We start from the raw sequence: 22,954 nt of genomic DNA on the forward strand, positions 1-22,954 counted from the left end.
ATGCGTGAGTGTGTTAGACAGGAGTGAATGGAGATGAATGGGTATTGGGACCTGACGAGCTGTTGGGGTGTGAGTAGGGTAATACTTTGTGAAGTGGGAAGTACAATGCCTGCACTTTAACCCTTAAACTGTCCAAATGTAAATCTACGTTCGCAAGCGTAGCGTTCTGAACATAGATTTACGTTCGATTTTACATTGTTTCTTATGTAAAAAAACATAGATCTACATTTGGAGCACTACATGTGCAAACGTAAATCTATGTTTGGACAGTTTAAGGGTTCAAGGAGGGGTTTGGGGTATTGGCTGTTTGGAGTGAATCTAAACTGTCGTATTTGAGTGCATCTGCAAAGACAGTGATTATGTATGAATGATGAACTTCTTTTTTTTTTTTTTGTCTTTCTTTTTGGGTTACCCTGCCTCGGTGGGAAGTGGCCGACGTGTTAAAAAAATTGCTGTGTTATAATTTTAAAAATAAGGCAAAGGGTACACAAGGCTTCTAGAGGAATGTAAAGAGGAGCAGACATTCCCAGCACTAAAATAACATTTTCTCTGTTCATTAGTCACATCTAGCCCCTCTTATATTTTGCTTTCCGTTTTGAATTTTTATTCACACAAAAAATAGAAGATTTACTGTTATGCAGACTACTGCGTTATTGTAATAATTGTATAAATAATGTCAACTCATTTGTGACTGTATATTAGACTTGCCACTTGGACACGTATTGGATGGTGACATCATTTGTTTGCTCTTAAACATCAGTTTGTAAAATAATCATTCTTTTATGTTGTCTGTGAAGTTCATTGCATTCCTATCATTATTAATGCCACTATGTTAAGATATAAATGAATAACTTCCGAGATAATCAATGAAAATGAGTGCTCACCAGAAAAAAAAAATTGAGAAAATAGCTTTTTTGTTTCAGTTTTATGGTGCATTACGAGTGTACATCACAGTTAGCCCTGTACTACACTATGTTTTCTCTAATGTAAGCTCTAAGACGGATAGGAGAATGGTACTTTTATCACATATCGTCTAGTGATAACTTCATACCTCCGTCGGACCGCTCTGTATTATGCCAAATATTATTTATTATGGAGTATTTACAGTGTTTTTATTTTATTTATATTGTTTATTATGTCATATTAGATCAGTTGTGATAGGTAAATAAGCCATAGTGTTGATATTAGGATAACCACCTAACCACTCTGCAAAAAAAAAAAAAAAAAAAAAAAAAAAAGGATTATGAGGCTAAAGTCACAAGGTATTTGAAGACTAACCGAAGATTAGGGACAAGATAGACCCACTTAAGAGTAACGCGGGTCAGATCACTGACAGTGTTAAGGAAATGTGTGAGCTTTTCAATACCTACTTCCTCTCAGTTTATATTCAGGAAGATACTAGCAAAATTCCAGAAATAATAAATTATGTAGAACAGGAGGATAATAAACTACACATGATTAGGGTAACTAGTGACATGGTCCTCAGACAGAGAAATTAAAACCTAACAAATCCTCAGGCCCTGATGAACTGTTTGCAAGGGTTTTGAAGGAATGTAAAACGAAACTTAGCATACCTTTTGCTAATCTTCTCAATATATCACTAGAAACTGGCATTGTGCCAGACAAGTGGAAAATGGCAAATGTAATACCTATTTACAAGGCAGGTGAGAGGTCCTTAGCTTCGAACTATAGACCAGTAAGCCTTACCTCCATAGTTGGTAAATTTATGGAATCAATAATTGCCGAAGCAATTCATAGCCATCTTGAAAAGCATAAATTGATTAACAAAAAAAGGCACAATACCGTGACTGGAACGATACACAAATAACCCGCACATAAAAGAGAGAAGCTTATGACGACGTTTTGGTCCGACTTGGACCATTTACAGTCACACTTTTATGTGCGGGTTATTTGTGCATAAATTGATAATGAATCTCAGCATGGTTTTACATTCCTGTCTTAGGAATTTACTGACTTTCTTCACTAAGGTATTTAGGAGGTAGATTGTGGTATTGAATATGATGTTGTGTATATGGACTTCAGTAAGGCTTTTGATAGAGTTCTACATCAGAAGCTGTTGAGAAAATTTAAGGCACTGACAACAGAAGGAGAAATTTTTTCCTGGGTAGAGGCATGGTAGACAAGTAGGCAGCAGAGATTTTGCATAAATGGGGTGAAATCAGAATGGGGGCACGTCACAAGCAGTGTTCCACAGGGGTCAGTGTTGGGCCCCTTGTTCACAGTCTACATAAATGGCATAGATGAGAGAATAAATAGCAACATAAGCAAATTTGCGGATTACACCAAAATAGGCCATCCAATTCATTCTAATAAAGACATTGGAACACTCCAGGATGCACTCTGATGCAGTGGCTGGAGAAGTGCCAGATGCAATTTAATATAGACATATGCAAAGTTCTAAATGTTTGACAGGAAAATAACCATGCCACGTATAAATAACAAAAAAAGGCACAATACCTTGACTGGAACGATACATAAATAACCCGCACATAGAAGAGAGGAGCTTACAACGACGTTTCGGTCCGACTTGGACCATTTACAAAGTCACACTAACGTCCACTTCTCGTTAGTGTGACTTTGTAAATGGTCCAAGTCGGACCAAAACGTCGTTGTAACCTCCTCTCTTCTACGTGCGGGTTATTTGTGTATACTGCCACATATAAACTAAATAATGTAGATCTTAATATTACAGATTGCAAAAAGGATTTAGGAATTCTGATTAGCAGTAATCTGAAACCAAGACAACAGTGCATAAGTGTTTGCAATAAAGCTAACAGAGTCCATTCATTCATTCATTAGAGGTTTGCCGGTACTTCCGGCCCGGGTCTTCTCCATATGGTGACCGGCTGTGGCCCCCGGTTGGGGGTGTCGTTCATCTTCTTCTTTCTTGTGTCTTCTTTCTTGGGCCCTCTGGCTGGAGGGTAACCTCTTCTCTCTTGCGGCGACTCCCCGGAGGGGAGTGTCATCTCGCTTCTCATCTTCATCAGCAGGCGTCCACTTGGGCTTCATTGGTAGGCATCGCCAGGGTTGAGGGTATTCGGGCACTTGTTGCCCCGTCAAGTTGTTGGTAGTGTGGCATGGGTTCTAGGCGAGTTCAGACTTTTACCTAGAAAACAGGTACAGGCTCCGTTGGATTTTTTTTTTTTTTAAGTGGTGGGGGAGGGGAGGTAGGGGAGTGAAAGAAGGAAGAGTAGGAGAGTTAATAGATGGAGAGGTCGTGGCGACTCTTCGTTGTATGTGGCGTCGTCATCGAGGCGGTGAGTGGGCAGCCATGATGGGGATGAGAGTTCCCAGGTCACGGACGGCCAGGTACACCAGCCGGGCTGCGGTGTCTTCTCGGTTCGGGTCCCCAGGCGCCATTGGGAAGTGCCTCCATCGGAGTGGCACCGTCGCGGGGCAGTCGAGGAGGTAGTGCACTAGTGGCTCGGGGACCAAAGTCCGCAGGTTGTTCTTCAACCTATATATCTTCAGTTAGGCCTCATTTAGATTATGCTGCTCGGTTCTGGTCACCGTCTTACAGAATGGATATCAGTGCACTGGAAAATGTATAAAGGGGGATGACAAAGTTGATCCCATGTATCATAAATCTTCCGTATAAGGATAGACTGAGGGCCCTGAATCTGCACTCTCTAGAAAGGCATAGAATTAGGGGGGATATGATTGAGGTGTATAATTGGAAAACAGGAATTAATAAAGGGGATGTAAATAGCATGTTAAAATATCTAACATACACAGGACTCACAGCAATGGTTTTAAATTGGAAAAATTCAGATTCAGGAAGGATATAGGAAAGCACTGGTTTGGTAATAGAGTTGTGGATGAGTGGAACAAACTCCTGAGTACCGGCATAGAAGCTAAGATGCTGTGTAGTTTTAAAAATAGGTTGGATAAATACATGAGTGGGTGTGGGTGGGTGTGAGTTGGACCTGACTAGCTTGTGCTACTAGGTCGGATGCCGTTCTCCTCCCTTAAGTGACATGACTGACCTGACTAGGTCAAGGCATTGGCTTAAGCTGGTGGGAGAATTGGACCTGCCACGCATAGGCCAGTGGGCCTGCTACAGTGTTCCTTCTTTCTTATGTTCTTATGCATCACAAGACTCGGGAATTCCTGCTGATGTAAGCAAATGTTCCCAGATGGTTCCTGATTGGCTCTCAGACTCCACAATAGCTCCACCCACTCTGTTATGATGCCAGATCATGAATTATTATATTAGAAAGAGTAGTAAAAGAAATAAATGAAAAAATCTGAAAATTGATGACATGCAAGCACTCATGCTATGGGTGGCGGCATCACCATATATGTTATAAATGATTATAATTCCTTGTTGGAGCATAGTACAACACTGATTCTTATACCAGAGTGTTGCCAAAATGTTAAGCTATTTTTCTACATAATTAGCTCAGTTATTTTACTTTTTATTTTGTTTTATTTTTTTTTTACTTTGCGTGCCACTTATGTTAGCCACCCCTAGGTTGCTGTGTTACACCACGGTTGCAGTTTTTTCTCATTATGCACTGCATGCTGCAGGATTTTTTTTTATATAGTGCACACTTACCACACAGACCTATTTTCTCATATGCAAGCCCAAATTTACCAGTCATAGCTTATATGAGTGAGTTGAGCTCATGGCAGCCGACAGTGGCTTCAAAGCCACCTTACCTTTTATAGACTATGTACAGCGTATGTGCTTTACACAACGAGAAGCATTTCTTTTATTCACTGGAACCATGGCTAGGGCTAAAAGTAAGCAAGTTATAACAATCTATGGATTAAAAGAAATTGGAATGACAGACCAGGCTGCAGGGGCGTTGACCCCCAGAACTATCTCCAGGTAAACTCCAGGTAAACCAAACAGTAGCAGCAGGTTGGTGTGGTGATGCCTGAAATTTGAAATTATGCTAGGCGAAATTTGTGCTGAATTACTGATGGAACCGGATTACTGATTGCTGATTAGTGACGGCTGACCTGTACCTATTTTCAAAGCAGGTGACAGGTCCTTAACTTTGAACTAAAGACCAATAAGCCTAATCTCCATAGTGAGAAAATTTATGGAATCAGTAAATGCCAAGGCAGTTTGCAGCCATCTTGAAAGGCATAAATCGATTAGCGAATCTCGACACGGTTTTACAAAAGGGCGTTCCTGCCTATGAATTTATTAATTTTTTTCACTAAGGTATTTGAGGAGGTAGATCATGATACTGAATATGATATTGTGTTTATGGGCATCAATAAGGCTTTTGGTAGAGTCCCACATCAGAGACTGTTGAGGAAAATTAAGGCACATGGAAAAGGAGGAAAAAAAAATTTCCTGGATTGTGAAAAGGATTTGGGAGTTCTGGTTAGCAGTAATCTAAAACCAAGATAACAATGCATAAGTGTTCACAATAAGGTGAACAGAATCCTTGGCTTCATATCAAGAAGCATAAATAATAGGAGTCCTCAGGTTGTTCGATTACTCTGCACAGATTTGGTCACCATATTACAGAATGGATATAAATGCACTGGAAAACATACAAAGGAGGATGAGAGTTGATCTCATGTATCAGAAATCTTCCCTATGAGAAAAGACTGAAGGCCCTGAAACTGCACTCTCTAGTAAGGTGTAGAATTAGGGAGGAGGGTATATGATTGAGGTGTATAAATGGAAAACAGGAGTAAATAAAGGTAATGTAAATAGTGTGCTATAAATATCTAGCCAAGACAGGACTCGCAGCAATGGTTTTAAGTTGGAAAAAAAATAAGATTCAGGTAGGATATAGGAAAGTACTAGTTTGGTAAAAGAGTTGTGGATGAGTGGAACAAACTCCTGAGTACCGACATAGAAGCTGAGACGTTGTGTAGTTTTAAAAATAGGCTTGATAAATACATGAGTGGGCATGGGTGGGTGTGAGCTGGATCTGACTAGCTTGTGCTAGTGGGTCTGATGCTGTGCTCCTTCCTTAAGTGGATGTGACCTGACCTAACTAGGTTGGGTCATTGGCTTAAGCTGGTAGGCGACCTGGACCTGCGTCGCATGGGCCAGTAGGCCTGCTGCAGTGTTCCTCTGAAAATCTCACCAGTTGAAAAATTGAAATTCCAAGTGAAATAAAAATTTAAGTGCAGATGCTATAGAAAAGACTGGGGATGGTTCAGACAGTGGGGTGTCTTGTACACTTGATTTCCTGTGTAATTACATTGGACAAGAAATTTTGAACAATTTTATTCTTTAGAGGAAAAAGGGTACTGTATTTCACTTTATGATTTTTATGGTGTTGTAAACGAATGACTATAATAACAATTGGTTGGCTAAAGAAAATTGCATGTATTTTTTAAACAAATATGTATTTTGGCTATAGGAAACTGTATTTATGATTTAAGCAATGACTCCTGGTGGGTTTGAACTAAGAATCTTGCCTCTGTACATTTCCTGGGTCAAAGATAACAGCAACTGGCCTGAGTCCATATTTTTATAAATAGAGCCAATTTGCAATTTAAGCATCATTCCTATATTAACTGACTGAAAATTGGTAAAGAATGACAAGTTTTATTTCCAAAGCATTTTTCCTGTTGATCAGTGTTTTTAAACCTACATTACAAAAATGCCATAATTTTTCTTAGGTTCATAAATGATATGAAAATTGAATACATACTCCCTAGAAAAAGCTCTTAAGAAGACATACTTAAATTTTTGATCAACAAATTTGTATACAGTGGAACCCTGGATTTTGTCCTTCATCCGTTCCAGAAGGTCAGTGTAAATACAAACGGACGAAAACTGAGGTAATATTTCCCATAAGAAATAATGTAAATACAATGATTTAGATAAAGAAAAATTGGATATCAAATTGGGGAGGAGGAGTATGGAAGAAATGAATGTTTTCAGATACATGTACTTGGGAGTTGACGTGTCGGCGGATGATTTATGAAGGATGAGGTTAATCATAGAATTGATGAGGGAAAAAAGGTGAGTGGTGCGTTGAGGTATATGTGGAGTCAAAAAACGTTATCTATGGAGGCAAAGAAGGGAATGTATGAAAGTATAGTAGTACCAACACTCTTATATGGATGTGAAGCTTGGGTGGTAAATGCAGCAGCAAGGAGACGGTTGGAGGCAGTGGAGATGTCCTGTTTAAGGGCAATGTGTGGTGTAAATATTATGCAGAAAATTCGGAGTGTGGAAATTAGGGAAAGGTGTGGAGTTAATAAAAGTATTAGTCAGAGGGCAGAAGAGGGGTTGTTGAGGTGGTTTGGTCATTTAGAGAGAATGGATCAAAGTAGAATGACATGGAAAGCATATAAATCTATAGGGGAAGGAAGGCGGGGTAGGGGTCATCCTCGAAAGGGTTGGAGAGAAGGGGTAAAGGAGGTTTTATGGGCAAGGGGCTTGGACTTCCAGCAAGCGTGCGTGAGCGTGTTAGATAGGAGTGAATGGAGACGAATGGTACTTGGGACCTGACGATCTGTTGGAGTGTGAGCAGGGTAATATTTAGTGAAGGGATTCAGGGAAACCGGTTATTTTCATATAGTCAGACTTGAGTCCTGGAAATGGGAAGTACAATGCCTGCACTTTAAAGGAGGGGTTTGGGATATTGGCAGTTTGGAGGGATTTGTTGTGTATCTTTATATGTGTATGCTTCTAAACTGTTGTATTCTGAGCACCTCTGCAAAAACAGTGATACACAAATAACCCGCACATAAAAGAGAGAAGCTTACGACGACGTTTCGGTCCGACTTGGACCATTGACAAAGTCACACTAACCAGAGGGGGAGCAGGACAGCTATATATAGGCAGGAAGAGGTGGTGGTAGTAGTAGTAGTAGTACAGGAATTGTATATAATACCGACAAGATGAAATTAACACACATGCACAACACCCGGGCATCCCCATAATAGACGCTTCGCCATCCAGCCAGCCACTGGATGGCGAAACGTCCGTAACAAAGACAACCAGACGCCGCACTTTTTTTTTTTTTTTTTTTTTTTTTTCTTCTTCTTCTTCTTCTTCCTCTTCCCCTTTCCTCTTTCCTTTTCTCCTCTGTTGTCTTTCTCTCTCCTGTCTCGTGTTTCTGTTCCTTCTTCATTTATTTCACCACTTCCCCTTTCACGCACCTCTGTGCGCTTGCTCTCCCTCTGTGGGCATCTAGCTCTCTTGCAGTGCTCTCCTTCCTTTGTATTTGACTGGCTCGTCTTCCTTATTTCCCACTTCTACCACTACCACTACTACTACCTCTTCTTCTTCTACTACTACCACTACAACTACTGATGAAATTAAGACACATGTGCGGCATCTGGTTGTCTTTGTTGTGGACGTTTCGCCATCCAGTGGCTGGCTGGATGGCGAAGCGTCTACGATGGGGATGCCCGGGTGTTGTGCATGTGTCTTAATTTCATCTTGTCGGTATTATATACAATTCCTGTACTACTACTACTACTAATACTACTACCACCACCTCTTCCTGCCTATATATAGCCGTCCTGCTCCCCCTCTGGTTAGTGTGACTTTGTCAATGGTCCAAGTCGGACCGAAACGTCATCGTAAGCTTCTCTCTTTTATGTGCCGGTTATTTGCGTATCGTTCCAGTCACGGTATTGTGCCCTTTTTTTTGTTAAAAACAGTGATAATGTGCGAGTGTGGTGAAAGTGTTGAATGATGATGAAAGTATTTTCTTTTTGGGGATTTTCTTTCTTTTTTGGGTCACCCTGCCTCGGTGGGAGACGGCCGACTTGTTGAAAAAAAAAAAATTAATCCATTCCAGACATCCAAAAATGTTAACAAAAATACTTTTTTTAAAGAATGGCTAGTTTTACATACAGAAAACAATGAGAAAGAAATATCAATAACTAATGAAATGGATAAATGAACATTTAACATCACACTTACCTTTATTGAAGATTCTTGCTGGGGTATGGATGGCGAGGAGGGGAGAGGGAGCAGGAGCAGAAGTTATTATTTGGAAGGGGAATCCCCCTCCATAAGGACTTCAGGTATCAAAGCCCTATGTGGGATTACTTCCCGTCTTTGTCTTTTACTGGCACTGGACCCCTGTTGCACTTAAAATCTGTCCAGAGAGGTCTGTTTCTGGCGTCTCTTTAAGATTTGCCTAAAATGGGACAAGGTATAGCCACTGAACATGTTGCAGATATGGCTTTTATCAGCTTGGTCAGTGTGACATTTTTCCACAAAAGTTTGCACCTCATTCCACTTTGCACAAATGTCCTTAATCACTGAAGAAGGCACCTTCTCCCCTCTCTCTTCCTCCTCCTCTGAAGCAATTTCCTCAGCTGTGGTTTGTTGCTGTTTCAGATGAAGGTCTTACAGCTCTTCAGTGGTTAGCTCTTCCCTGTGGTCCTCTACCAACTCTTCTACATCCTGGCTACTCACATCCAACCCCATGGACTTCCCCAAAGACACAACAGGCGTAGGGTCGACAGGGTCAGCCTCAACCCCTTCAAAAGCTTTGTTGAGGACACATTCTGGCCACAATTTTCTCCAAGTACTCAATAAACAAGCACAAAAAACAATGGGTTTTAACGAAATGTTTCAGTGACAGAGCCAGACTGAGACACGTATGCATGAGTGGTGGTGTCCCAGGTGGGCAGACGCATCTGATATGGACGATTTCCGGGACAAGGTACGAAATCCAGAGCAAAATTTCGCCGAAAAAGTGGTTGAAATCCGAACCGTACGATATCCGGTGCGGACGAAATCCAGGGTTCCACCATACAGTGAACCCGTTTCAGTGGCTGCGATTTTCGTGAAATCTGACTCTCAGCAACTTTTTTCGGCAAAATATTGCCTCGCAGTTTGTGATAGGCCCCGTGATTTGTCCGTCATATGGGACGCATCCGTGCAGCCGGGCATACACAAAGGCTCCCACACAACATTCAGAGAGTTAGTGTGGTATGATTTGTGGGTGAGTGACCATCACCCCATGGGTTCATACGATATATTTCATAATAATCCATTGCCTTTTGTGCTTGCAGCTGCTAAATAAGCCACCATGAGCCCAAAGAAAGCTCCTAGTGCCAGTCCTTTGGTAAAGAAGGAAAGAAACACGATAGAATTCAAGAAAAAACTCATAGCAAAGTACCAAAGTGGATGAGGAAGAGAGATGGGAGAATGTGCCTTCTTCAGTGATTCGATGATTCTAAGATATGTACGATACTAAAACAGCAGGTATTGATAAAGGCTATAGCGCCAGCCAGCGATAAAGTGTAGCATTAACAGTATAGCAAGTAAGTTAAGTGATTAAGCAATAGAAAAATGACACGAAAGTAACTCTCCAGTGTTGTTGGAGGTGTGTAGGGCCACCGAACATACACCACCCTGCTACCTTCCACCACCCTAAACCTCTGTCAGCATCTCCTCCATCAAATTAGCTGATTAAACTAACATCTCCTCCGAGGTAAGTGTAAATACTTCTTATTTATAAATTAAAGTGTAAATAAAAATAAAAAAAAATTATAAATTATGTACATTATTTCAGTGTGAATAGTGGTGGTGGCTTCTGCTGCCACCTCCACTACCACTAATATGTACGGCTTCTCTCAGTGGCCCTTTAACCCTTTCAGGGTTTCAGACATATTAGTATGGCTTACGCACCAGGGTTTTTGACGTACTAGTACTCCTAAATTCTAGCGCCCTCAAATCTAGTGAGAGAAAGCTGGTAGGCATACATATGAAAGAATGGGTCTATGTGGTCAGTGTGCGCAGTATAAAAAAATCCTGCAGCACACAGTGCGTAATGAGGGAAAAAAACTTAGACCGTGTTTTTGGATTAAAACAGCGACTTTGCACTGTATTTTCATATGGTATTTATTGTTGTATTCTAGTTTTCCTGGTTTCATTTATAGAATGGAAGACATATTACAGAAATTGAGATGATTTTGACTGGTTTTACAATGAAAAGTACCTTGAAATTGAGCTCAAAGTAGCAGAAATGTTCAATTTTTACCAAAGTTCAAAAGTAAACAAATCATGCTACGTGTCCAATACACATCAACTGGTGAGTCTAATATTCTTTCACAAGTGCGCTGATATTATTTATACCATTTCTACACTAATGCAGTAGTCTGCATAACAGTAAATCTTCTATTTTTTGTGAGAATAAAAATTCAAAGTGGAAAGAAAAAAAATGTAAGAGGGGCATGAGGACGTGACTAATGAACAGAGGAAATGTTATTTTAGTGCCAGGAATGTCTTTCTTGTTTATTCTGGACCCTATTCGGAAATTGGCATCTTTTGAAATTTGTGTGAAATTGGCAAAATTACTAAATTCTGACCACTTTGTTGGATAGTTGAAATCAGTAAATGGGTGGTTTCTTGTACTCATTCGATAGAAAAAAATGGAGCTCTAGTGAAATAGTTATGATTTTTGTCGACTAGTACACCGGAATTGGCCGAAAATAGGGCTCAAAGTGGGCAAAATCACCGATGCGTAAACATCTGAGACCGCTAACTTCCCGAGAGAATAATTCCGTAAGTTTTCCATCAAATTTCATACTTTTGGTGTCATTATGATCGGGAAAAGATTCTTTATCTTTTCATTAGAAAAAATAATTTTTTTTTTTTTTAATTTGGCGACCCTGAGAACAAGTCTCGGAGAGGGCCTGGCGACCCTGAAAGGGTTAAACCCAACACTACCACCACTTACTCCTCACATACATTATGACACATTTTATTAATTCTAGAGTATATACAAAAATGTATCATGTTTCTATATTATTAATATTGTTTATGTCATATTAGATGAATTGTGACAGATAAATAAGCCGTAGAGATATTAGCATCATATTGAAGCATAATAAACTCGCCTCCCTCTTGCCTCCTACCTGTCTGCCATATACCAACGAGAGTCTTCAATAAAGGTAAGTGTGATGTTAAATGTTCATTTATCCATTTTATTAGTGCTTTATATTTATTTGTCATTGTTTTCTGTATGTAAATCTATATTTATTCTTTAAAAAAAATATTTTTTGTTAATACTTTTGGGTGTCTGAAACAGATTAAATTGTATTTCTATTATTTCTTGTGGGGAAAATGGGTTTGCCATTCATGAATTCTGACTTTCAGCAGACTCTCTGGGATGGATTAATCATGAAAAACAAGGGTCCACTGTATATGAAATCTACTTAATTATTATGACAATCAGAAATTATTCAAGAAATAAATGAGAAGAGTTCAAAGAAGGCATTTAACCCTTAAACGGTCCAAACGTATATATACGTTCACTCGCGTAGCGCTTCAAATTTTTTGATGAAAAAAGAAATCTTTTCTTTTAAAAGGAAAAAAGAGCATATGGTACCCAGGCATCCCCAATTATTTTAATATGGAACACGGTGAGTGCACACACCCATTCTCTCATGTCTAGGTGACTCAGGCTTATTGTGGCAATGTTGAATGAATGACAAAGAAAACGTATATATACGTTTGGGGCGCTACGTGCGTGAATGTATATATACGTTTGGACCGTTTAAGGGTTAATGAAGTTCCAGATGAGAGAATACTATGGAAACTGCAAACCATGGGAAGAGTAACCAGCAAACTATTAATATAGTGGTTGAAATATTTTCAGTTTGAAAAATTAATGGAATATCCTCACGGGATTGTCACAAGCAGGATACCATAAGAAATAATAAAAATTATGCCAACATGTTTGCGAATGAAAAGAAGGTCCTATATAAGATAAGCATTAAAAATAATAAAAAGTCATAATATTGTGACTGCAACAACTCCCCAAAACCTGCACCTAGGAGAGGAACAATGGCATTGTACTACAACCTACTACAACCTGGAGCATTATAAGGTCATAACTGTGGTTAATGTGATTTAACAATGGTTCATGATGAGATGAAACATGGTCATGAGGTTCCTCTCCTAAGTGTAGGTTTTGGTGACTAAGCATTAAGAAAAACAGTGTTTCCCTGCAGAAAGATGAAGAAAGACTAAGCAAGTGCACAGATAGAGGTAATTTTCTTATACAGTCTCTCCTCACTTAGCGACGTACTCGTTTACCAACGACTCGGACTTACGGCAGGCTCTCTGACCAGGATGCATACTGAAATAATGTATATTAACCCTTTGACTGTCGCAGCCGTATATATACGTTTACGAGGTACCGTGTTTGACGTATATATACTCATAAATTCTAGCGGCTTCAAATCAGGCAGGAGAAAGCTGGTAGGCCCACATGTGAGAGAATGGGTCTGTGTGGTCAGTGTGCACCATATAAAAAAAATCCTGGAGCACGCAGTGCATAATGAGAAAAAAAAAAACTCCGACCGTTTTTTTTTTAATTAAAATGCCGACTTTGTGGTCTATTTTTGTATAGTATTTGTGGTTGTATTCTCGTTTTCTTGGTCTCATTTGATAGAATGGAAACTATATTATAGAAATAGAGGTGATTTTGATTAATTTTACTATAAAAAGAACCTGGAAATGGAGCACAAAGTACGGGAAATGTTTGATTTTTGCCAATGTTCAAAAGTAAACAAATGATGTCATTGTCCAATAAATGTCCAAATAGCCATTCTAATATGCAGTCATGAATGGGTTGATGTAATTTTTACAATTATTACAGTATTGCAGTAGTTTGCATAACAGTAAATCTTCTATTTTTTGTTTGAATAAAATTTCAAAATAAAAAGCAAGAGTAATATCACAGGGGCCTGGAGACATGACTGATGAACAAAGAAAATGTTATTTTAGAGCCAAGAATGTCTGCATTGTTCATTCTGGTCCTTATTTTGAAATTGTCATATTTTTTAATTTTCGTGAAATTGGTCAAATTGCAAATTTCTGATCATGTTATTGGGTAGTTGAAATCGGTAAATGGGCAGTTTCTTGTACTCAATCAATGGAAAAAATGGAGTTCTGAAGAAATAGCTATTAGTTTGGTTGACTGGAATAATGGAATTAGCCGAAAATAGGGCTCAAAGTGGGCGAAATCGCCGATTTGTAAATATCGCCGAGGTCGCTAACTTCGCGAGAGCGTAATTCCACCAGTTTTCCATCAAATTTCGTTTTTTTGGTGTCTTTACAATCGGGAAAAGATTCTCTATCATTTCATAAGAAAAAATAATTTTTTTTTTTTTGAAATTTTGCGACACCAGGAGACACCTCAGGATTGGGGGTTGTTACAAAAAACATGATTCTAAAAGCTTAGAGATCTCCAGTGAATACTAGAAAGGACTTCCCTTCTAGCATCCAGCCTGTTACTGGGTTTTCATAACAAGTAGTCAGTATCCTTGTCCAATTATCCATTAGAATTCAGTATGATTCAATAGTGCTTCAGGATTACAACTGGTAGGCTACTAACTAGAGAAATTAAAATTTAATAAATTTGTTAAGTATCGTCTAGAGGTATATCATCAAATTAAATTAATCAATTCAAACAAATTAATAATAATCACTTCTCTCGTATTGTGCTGAAAGCACATATCACATTTATAATTCTTAAGTACCGTCTGGTACATTACCATTTAATAAGATATTACAAATATGTACAAGTAAGTTTGTGTATGTGTGTAAGTGCTCTAAGTAGTTCGCTATGTCTCAAGACTCGACTAGACTTAAACAAGTGACTGACAAAGTCCTCAAATAAACTAAGTTCTTGACCAACTGGCAATCAGAACAGTCTGCTTGAACAATAAAAAGAATGCTAAGCCCAATAGCAATATAACAAGCAACTGCGACACAGAATCAGGAACAAGGAGATAATATAAGGACACTAAGTAGGGACCATCTGCAGATCCTCCACAAAAGTCACACATCTCCCATACTACTGAATCTAAGTTCAGCATAAGGAAATCCCCGACTGTGATAATACACAGATACCAGTACAAGTTAGGTCAGAAGCTACAGCTCAGGACCTGAGTTGCTCAGAGTGTCTATGCGACACACAACCTCAGTACAACGTCGAAAATCACTAAGTCTATACAATGTTCTGTGAACAGAGCTCTACAGAACTAACAAGAATAATGAGACAGACAATCTGTCCAACCACCAAGAGAGTCTAGACCAGACTGAATACTTCAGGTGAGGTGAGGACACCCCCCCCCCCCTCGATCACGTGATAGCTCCGTGGGTCGCTGCCCAGCAAGAAGCCGGCAGGGAAACGAGCAAAGAGCGATAATTACAGTAGTTAGACAATCAAGACTTGAACTGAGCACATAATATGTTACATCCTACCTAACCAAAGGAAGCTAAGTCAAATAACAATATAAAGCAGTACATTTATGATTTAGCTATTATCGCAAATACAAGCAATATAAAATTATATGAAAAGGTAATAATTATATATATACATATTAATCATTGCAACCCATTCAGGGGTTGCAACAGGGGTTGCGACAGTCAAAGGGTTAAAACTGATTTCCTCTATTCTGTTTTTTACAAAATACAGGACACTACTAAAAATGTTATAAATGGTGCAGAGGTGAAATTAAAACAGTATAAATAATAGTTGGCACAAACCCACCACCCTTATAGCATGCTCCGTGCTTAGCGACGAATTCATTGACTGACATGGTCTTAGGAACAGAACTCCGTCGTTAAGTGAGGAGAGGCTGTACTCTTAGTGTCTTACTTACTACATTGCAATATAGTTTTAGTCATCTATTAAGACTTTGGGTAATTATTTTATATTTGAGGTAATATTCAGTATCATGGGTGACTGGGTCTCTCAGGTAATATTCACTAGCATGGGTTGTCACTGGATTTTATCTTTTCAGAAGCTGAAGCAAGCTTTGGCTTCCAGCAGCACTGCAGCACGGCCAGGATGTAATAAAATATCTCGAGCCAATACTGCTGACCGCATTGCTGAAATGACACGATCCCGTAATTTCAGTGGTACAAGTAGTACTGAGGTCAGTTGCATTTCAAGCTTTTCTTTTTTTTTTTTTTCTAAGATTCACAATGGACTAAAATCTATTAGTATATAATTTTCATATATGGTAGTCCCCCTATATCTGCAGGGGGTTACATTCCAAGACCTATCGTGGATGACCAAAAGTGCAGATAGTAGCAAACCCTATATATGTATATATAAGTTGTTTTCCATTCATATACATACCTATGATAAAATCTAATTGATAAATTATGCACTATAGGTTGTGAATTATCATGTTTTCTCTTAGGCTTTGAAGAACTGCCATCATCACTACGTTTGTGCTTTGTGGTCATTATTAAGCAAAATTAAGGTTTATTTTCAAGCCACAGTAAACTGTTGATAACTGAAACTATGGAAACCAAATCCGTGGATACAGGGTTCAGGCTGTACTGTTAAGCAATGTTTTATTCTTAGGTGGTGTTGTCTTAAATAATAAAAAGGCACAATATTGTGACTGGAACAATACACAAATAACCTGTGCTTAGGAGAATATAACTTATGACATTTTAGTCCGACTTATACCATTAACTAGTTAATGGTCCATGTTGAACCGAAATGTTGTATTAAGTTTCATTTTCCTCTGTGTTATTTTACTTGCACAAGTAAATGTTATTGAATATATTTATAAACAAATATTTTTTATTTGGCTGAATAGGGTGAAGGTGATGAAGATGCCACAAGTGGCAGTAGTAACCTGGTGAAAGGGGAGAGAAAGCGCCGTCATTCGTCAGATAATGAAGATCCTGCAGAGAAGCGGAAAAAATTTCTTGAAAGGAACAGGTGAGAAGGATTTCAGATTAGGTATTTTATGTTATATCTTTTAAAAGATCATAATCTTAGATTTTCTTACTTATTTGTCGCTGTTCAGTTCATCATTTATTATTTTTACTTGAAAATGTGCCATGCAGATTCTTTAGATTACTTTGCCATTACATTGTATACATTTCACTTGTTACTTTTCTTTCTCCAGAGCTTAAGTGTATTGTAGAAAGGTCTGTTTTTTACTTTTAGCCCAGCTTTCTGACTTTACTTTCCTATGTCTATCAGATAAGATAACAGGTATCCTGTCTTGGACATATATGAGCCAATCATCAGCCTTGGTCCAGACTGCTTATGTGTTAGATGGACTTGAGTCCTAGAGGTGGAAAGTAAAGTGCCTGCACTCTAAACAGGAGGTGGGGATATTTGCTGTTTGGAGGGGCATCTGAACTGTTATCTCTGCATATCTCTGGCAAGACAGTGATAGTGTGAATGATGGTAAAAGTTTCTTTTTTGGGTCACCCTACCTCAGTGGGAGATGGACAATGTGTTAAAAAAACTGGATTATTACTAATGCTTGTTAAAGTGTTTTTCTTTACACTTTATATGTGTAGAAAGAGGTCTGGTAATAAATAATAGATATTTTATGAAAGAGGATAAATAAATATACAAGGTATGATGTAGCACGTAATGAAAGTACAGTGGACCCTCAGCTAACAATATTAATCCGTTCCTGAAAGCTCATCGTTAGCTGAAATTATCGTTAGCTGAATTAATTTTCCCCATAAGAAATAATGGAAATCTAATCCGTGCAAGACACCCCAAAGTATGAAAAAATTTTTTTTTTTACCACATGAAATATTAATTTTAATACACACAAACTGACACTTAACTTTATTGAAGATCTGGTGATGTTTGATGGGATGGGAGGAAGGGAGAGTGTGGAAGTTGTTAATGTTTAGATGGGGAATCCCCTTCCATTAGGACTTGAGGTATGAAGTCCTTTTCTGGGGTTACTTCCCTTCTTCTTTTAATGCCACTAGGACCAGCTTGAGAGTCACTGGACCTCGGTCGCACAACAAATCTGTCTATAGAGGTCTGTACTCCTGTTCCTTTAAGATTTGCCTAAAATGGGCCACAACATTGTCATTGTAATAGTCACCAGCATGGCTTGCAATAGCTGTGTTAGGGTGATTTTCATCCATAAAGGTTTGCAGTTCAACCCACTTTGCACACATTTCCTTAACCCTTTGATTGTCGCGGCCGTATACATACGTCTTACGAGGTACTGTGTTTGACGTATATATACTCATAAATTCTAGCGGCTTCAAATCAAGCAGGAGAACGCTGGTAGGCCCACATGTGAGACAATGGGTCTGTGTGGTCAGTGTGCACCATATAAAAAAAATCTTGGAGCACGCAGTGCATAATGAGAAAAAAAAAACTCCGACCGTTTTTTTTTTAATTAAAATGCCAACTTTGTGGTCTATTTTCGTATAGTATTTATGGTTGTATTCTCATTTTTTTGGTCTCATTTGATAGAATGGAAAACATATTATAGAAATAGAGGTGATTTTGATTGATTTTACTATAAAAAGAGCCTAGAAATGGAGCTCAAAGTAGGGGAAATGTTTGATTTTTGCCAATGTTCAAAAGTAAACAAATGATGCCATTGTCCAATATATGTCCAACTAGCCATTCTAATATGCAGTCATGAATGGGTTGATGTTATTTATACAATTATTACAGTATTGCAGTAGTCTGCATAATAGTAAGTCTTCTATTTTTTGTTTGAATAAAAATTCAAAATAGAAAGCAAGAGTAATATCAGAGGGGCCTGGAGACATGACTAATGAACAAAGAAAATGTTATTTTAGAGCCAGGAATGTCTGCATTGTTCATTCTGGACCTAATTTTGAAATTGTCATATTTTTTAGTTTTCGTGAAATTGGCCAAATTGCAAATTTCTGACCACATTATTAGGTAGTTGAAATCGGTAAATGGGCAGTTTCTTGTACTCAATCGATAGAACAAATGGAGTTCTAAAGAAATAGCTATGAGTTTGGGCGACTGGAACAACGGACTTAGCCGAAAATAGGGCTCAAAGTGGGATTATCGTCGATTTGTAAACAGCGCCGAGGTTGCTAACTTTGCGAGAGCATAATTCCATCAGTTTTCCATCAAATTTCATTTTTTTGGTGACATTACAATCGGGAAAAGATTATCATTTCATAAGAAAAAATAATTTTTTTTTTTTTTAAATTTTGCGACACCAGGAGACACCTCAGGATTGGGGGTTGCGACAGTCAACGGGTTAATCTTTGAAGTAGGCACAATGGATCCCACAACTGGCATAGGCATCTCAGGATTAGCCCCAAACCCTTCAAAATCTTTCTTAATTTCCATACTAATTCTCACCCTTTTTATCACAGGGTTGGCACTAGAAGGTTTCTTGGGGCCCATGGTGACTTATTTTGCAGGCACAATCACTAAAAACGCTGTGATAATATGAAATGTTCCGATTGTATGCATGGATGCGACTGCACTGTCTGGCTTGTAAACACTGGCACCCACGGGACAGCTGAGACGCGCTCAGGCCACACGTGGACGCGTCTCGAACGAATCGCGTTGGGTGAGTTTTTTAGCGTTAGCCGAGGCAAAATTTTTGCGTTAAAATGTATCATTAGCTGGATTTAACGTTAGCTGATGCCATTGTTAGCAGAGGATCCACTGTAGTTTGTTAGATTATGTATTGGTGGATAAAAGGTTGATGGGTAGGCTCCAGGATGTACACGTTTAGAGAGGGGCAACTGATATATCGGATCATTATCTAGTTGTAGCTACAGTTAGAGTAAGAGGTAGATGGGATAAGAGGAAAATGGCAACAACAAGTAAGAGGGAGGTGAAAGTGTATAAACTAAGGGAGGAGGAAGTTCAGGTTAAATATAAGCAACATTTGGCAGAAAGGTGGGCTGGTGCAAGTATGAGTAGTGGGGGGGGGGGTTAAAGAGGGTTGGAATAGTTTTAAAAATGCAGTATTAGAATGTGGGGCAGAAGTTTGTGGTTATAGGAGGGTGGGTGCAAGAAGAAAGGAGTGATTGGTGGAATGATGAGGTAAAGGGTGTGATAAAAGAGAAAAAGGTAGCTTATGAGAGGTATTTACAAAGCAGAAGTGTTATAAGAAGAGCAGAGTAGTATATGGAGAGCAAGAGAAAGGTGAAGAGAGTGGTGAGAGAGTGCAAAAGGAGAGGGGATGATAGAGTGGGAGAGGTACTCTCAAGAAATTTTAATGAAAATAAGAAAAAATTTTGGAGTGAGTTAAACAAGTTAAGAAAGCCTAGGGAACAAATGGATTTGTCAGTTAAAACCAGAGTAGAGGAGTTAGTAGATGGGGAGATGGAGGTTTTGGGTAGATGGCAAGAATAATTTGAGGAACTTTTAAATGTCGTCGAAGAAAGGGGGGCGGTAATTTCATGCACTGGCCAGGGAGGTATACCATCTTTTACGAGTGAAGAAGAGCAGGATGTGAGTGTGGGGGAGGTGCGTGAGGCATTACGCAGAATGAAAGGGGGTAAAGCAGCTGGAACTGACAGGATCATGACAGAAATGTTAAAAGCAGGGGGACACATAGTGTTGGAATGGTTGGTATTTTTGTTTAATAAATGTATGGAAGAGGGGAAGGTACCTAGGGATTGGCGGAGAGTGTGTTTAGTCCCTTTGCATAAAGGGAAGGGAGACAAAAGAGATTGTAAAAATTATAGAGGAATAAGTTTACTGAGTTTACCAGGAAAAGTGTACGGTAGGGTTATTATTGAAAGAACTAGAGGTAAGACAGAATGTAGAATTGCTGATGAGCAAGGAGGTTTTAGAGTGGGTAGGGGATGTGTAGATCAAGTGTTTACATTGAAGCATATATGTGAGCAGTACAGTGGACCCCCGGTTAACGATATTTTTTCACTCCAGAAGTATGTTCAGGTGCCAGTACTGACCGAATTTGTTCCCATAAGAAATATTGTGAAGTAGATTAGTCCATTTCAGACCTCCAAACATACACGTACAAACGCACTTACATAAATACACTTACATAATTGGTCGCATTCGGAGGTAATCGTTATGCGGGGGTCCACTGTATTTAGATAAAGGTAAGGAAGTTTTTATTACATTTATGGTTTTAGAAAAGTCATAGTGGATAGGGAAGCAATGTGGCAGATGTTGCAAGTACAGTAGGACCCAGCTTTATGGCGTTTCGCTTTACGGTGTTCCGCTAATACGGTCATTTCAAATTATGACCAAAACTCGCTATATGGCTCCCCCCACCTGACTTTCTAATACGGTCACCGTGCCCCACCCTGTTTGTTTACATTCTCTGTGAGCTCCGTAAGCACTAAGTGTCTCCATTATGTCTGGAAACTCCAAAATTTCAAGTGTTTTTAAAAGTTATTTCATATTTTATATATATATTTTTTTTTTGTTTTTTTTCAACAAGTTGGCCGTCTCCCACCGAGGCAGGGTGACCCAATTATATTTATTATATTTATATTATTAATTAATTATATTATTAATTATATTTATGTATACCTGTACCTAAATAAACTTACATACTGTGCTGGCATGCAGGTACACATTAAAATCAGTAAGAGTGTCTTATATCTCGAGACATATTAGTAATGATGATAATAATCACAGTCTCTCATTTAAATGTCGTATATTACGTTAATATACACATTTTCATTAATCCATTTATGATATTTTTTCAAAATTATATAATAAACATGATGCATAACATATAAAGATGATAAATACACCCCACAGTAGAATAAATAAACATAAATATGAGATGTGGTAGCCAGACGACTTGCACAAATGACGCCATATTAGAAATGATAATAATGATGATAATAATCACCGAGCCTCATTAAATGTCGTATATTACGTTAATATACAAATTTTCATTAATCCATCCATGATATTTGTTTTCAAAATTATATAATAAACACGATACATAACATATAAAGATGATAAATACACCCCACAATAGAATAAATAAACATAAATATGAGATGTGGGAGGCAGATAACTTGTACAAGTGATGGCAAGAAAAACATTTTCTCTAGTCTAACATAAGAGAAAATGTGTTACTGGGGGTAACTGTAGAAAATTATTCCTTTTGTATGTATGTAAGTTTATTCAGGTATAAACAAATACAGTTACATAGATTATCATACATAACAGCATATGTGTAGAGAACCTAGGATAACCCAAAAAAATCAGACAGAGTGACTTATTTCCATTGCCTTCACTCAGAGCGTCATTTTTTCTAAAAATGTTGTTACATGAGAATGGGAGTGTTATTCTTTATTTATTCTACCGTATCAATGTAGAGACAACCTGTACACAATGTAACTTGTACACAAACCAGATGTGTACACTTTGTTTACAAAACTTACGTTTGCCTGGTTTGTTTACATAACTCTGCGCCTGTCCTCCCTCATATACTCATTCTCTCTCTCTCATTTATTCGTTTTATCTCGTTTACTCACACCTGACCCTACATTAAGACTACAAATATTTTAAGGTAAGTAATGAGTGAACTGTATATGCATTTTATCGCTCTGGGATGCTTAAATGTCATAGAATAGTATGCGTGGGTGGAATGGCTTGGTATGGTAGCCCAGCTGACTACCATACATACCACACTTGATTTCTTACAATAAATACTACTTGTCTCACCCTAGATTAAGACTATAAATATTTTAAGGTAATGAGTGCACTATGTGTGTATTGTACATTTTTATTGTTTTTTGATGCCTAGTTCTATTGCTAACTTAATATATGTTAGTGTAAACTTGTTATCTAGTATTTGTATGTATTTATAAGGAAAAAAAAGGTGTTCCACTTTACGGCGATTTCCGCTTTATAGCGGTAGACTGGAACCTAACCTGCCGTATAAGTGGGGCCCTACTGTATGTGGAATAGGTGGTAAGTTACTAAATGCTGTAAACAGTTTTTATGAGGATAGTGAGGGTCAGGTTAGGGTGTGTGGAAGAGAGGGAGACTATTTCCCGGTAAAAGTAGGTCTTAGACAGGGATGTGTAATGTCACCATGGTTGTTTAATATACACCTACCATCCGACTTACGACCTGCTCGACTTATGACCACTCGACTTACGACCATGTTTTTTATGCCAAATTTCTGGGAAATAAACAACTATTTGTGTTGTACACAGTGTTTATCCTAAACCTTACAGTATAAAATACAGTACTAACAACATAAAAAGTAAAGTAAAACATGAAATACCAAA

At 38.4% G+C, this 22,954-nt stretch overlaps 1 protein-coding gene across 1 annotated transcript in view; it reads left to right on the forward strand.

The window, feature by feature from the left end:
- The window catches only part of LOC128699290 (Activating transcription factor-2), a 180,420-nt gene that overhangs the window by 100,240 nt on the left and 57,226 nt on the right, over positions 1–22,954 (forward strand). Inside the window, exons 9-10 of the mRNA XM_070100800.1 lie at positions 15,736–15,870; positions 16,549–16,673. Of these exons, the coding sequence (XP_069956901.1) occupies positions 15,736–15,870; positions 16,549–16,673 (260 nt within the window). The remainder of the gene's footprint in view (positions 1–15,735; positions 15,871–16,548; positions 16,674–22,954) is intronic.

Source organism: Cherax quadricarinatus, chromosome 74 (assembly GCF_038502225.1).
Source record: "Cherax quadricarinatus isolate ZL_2023a chromosome 74, ASM3850222v1, whole genome shotgun sequence".
Taxonomy (NCBI): Eukaryota; Metazoa; Arthropoda; class Malacostraca; order Decapoda; family Parastacidae; genus Cherax; species Cherax quadricarinatus.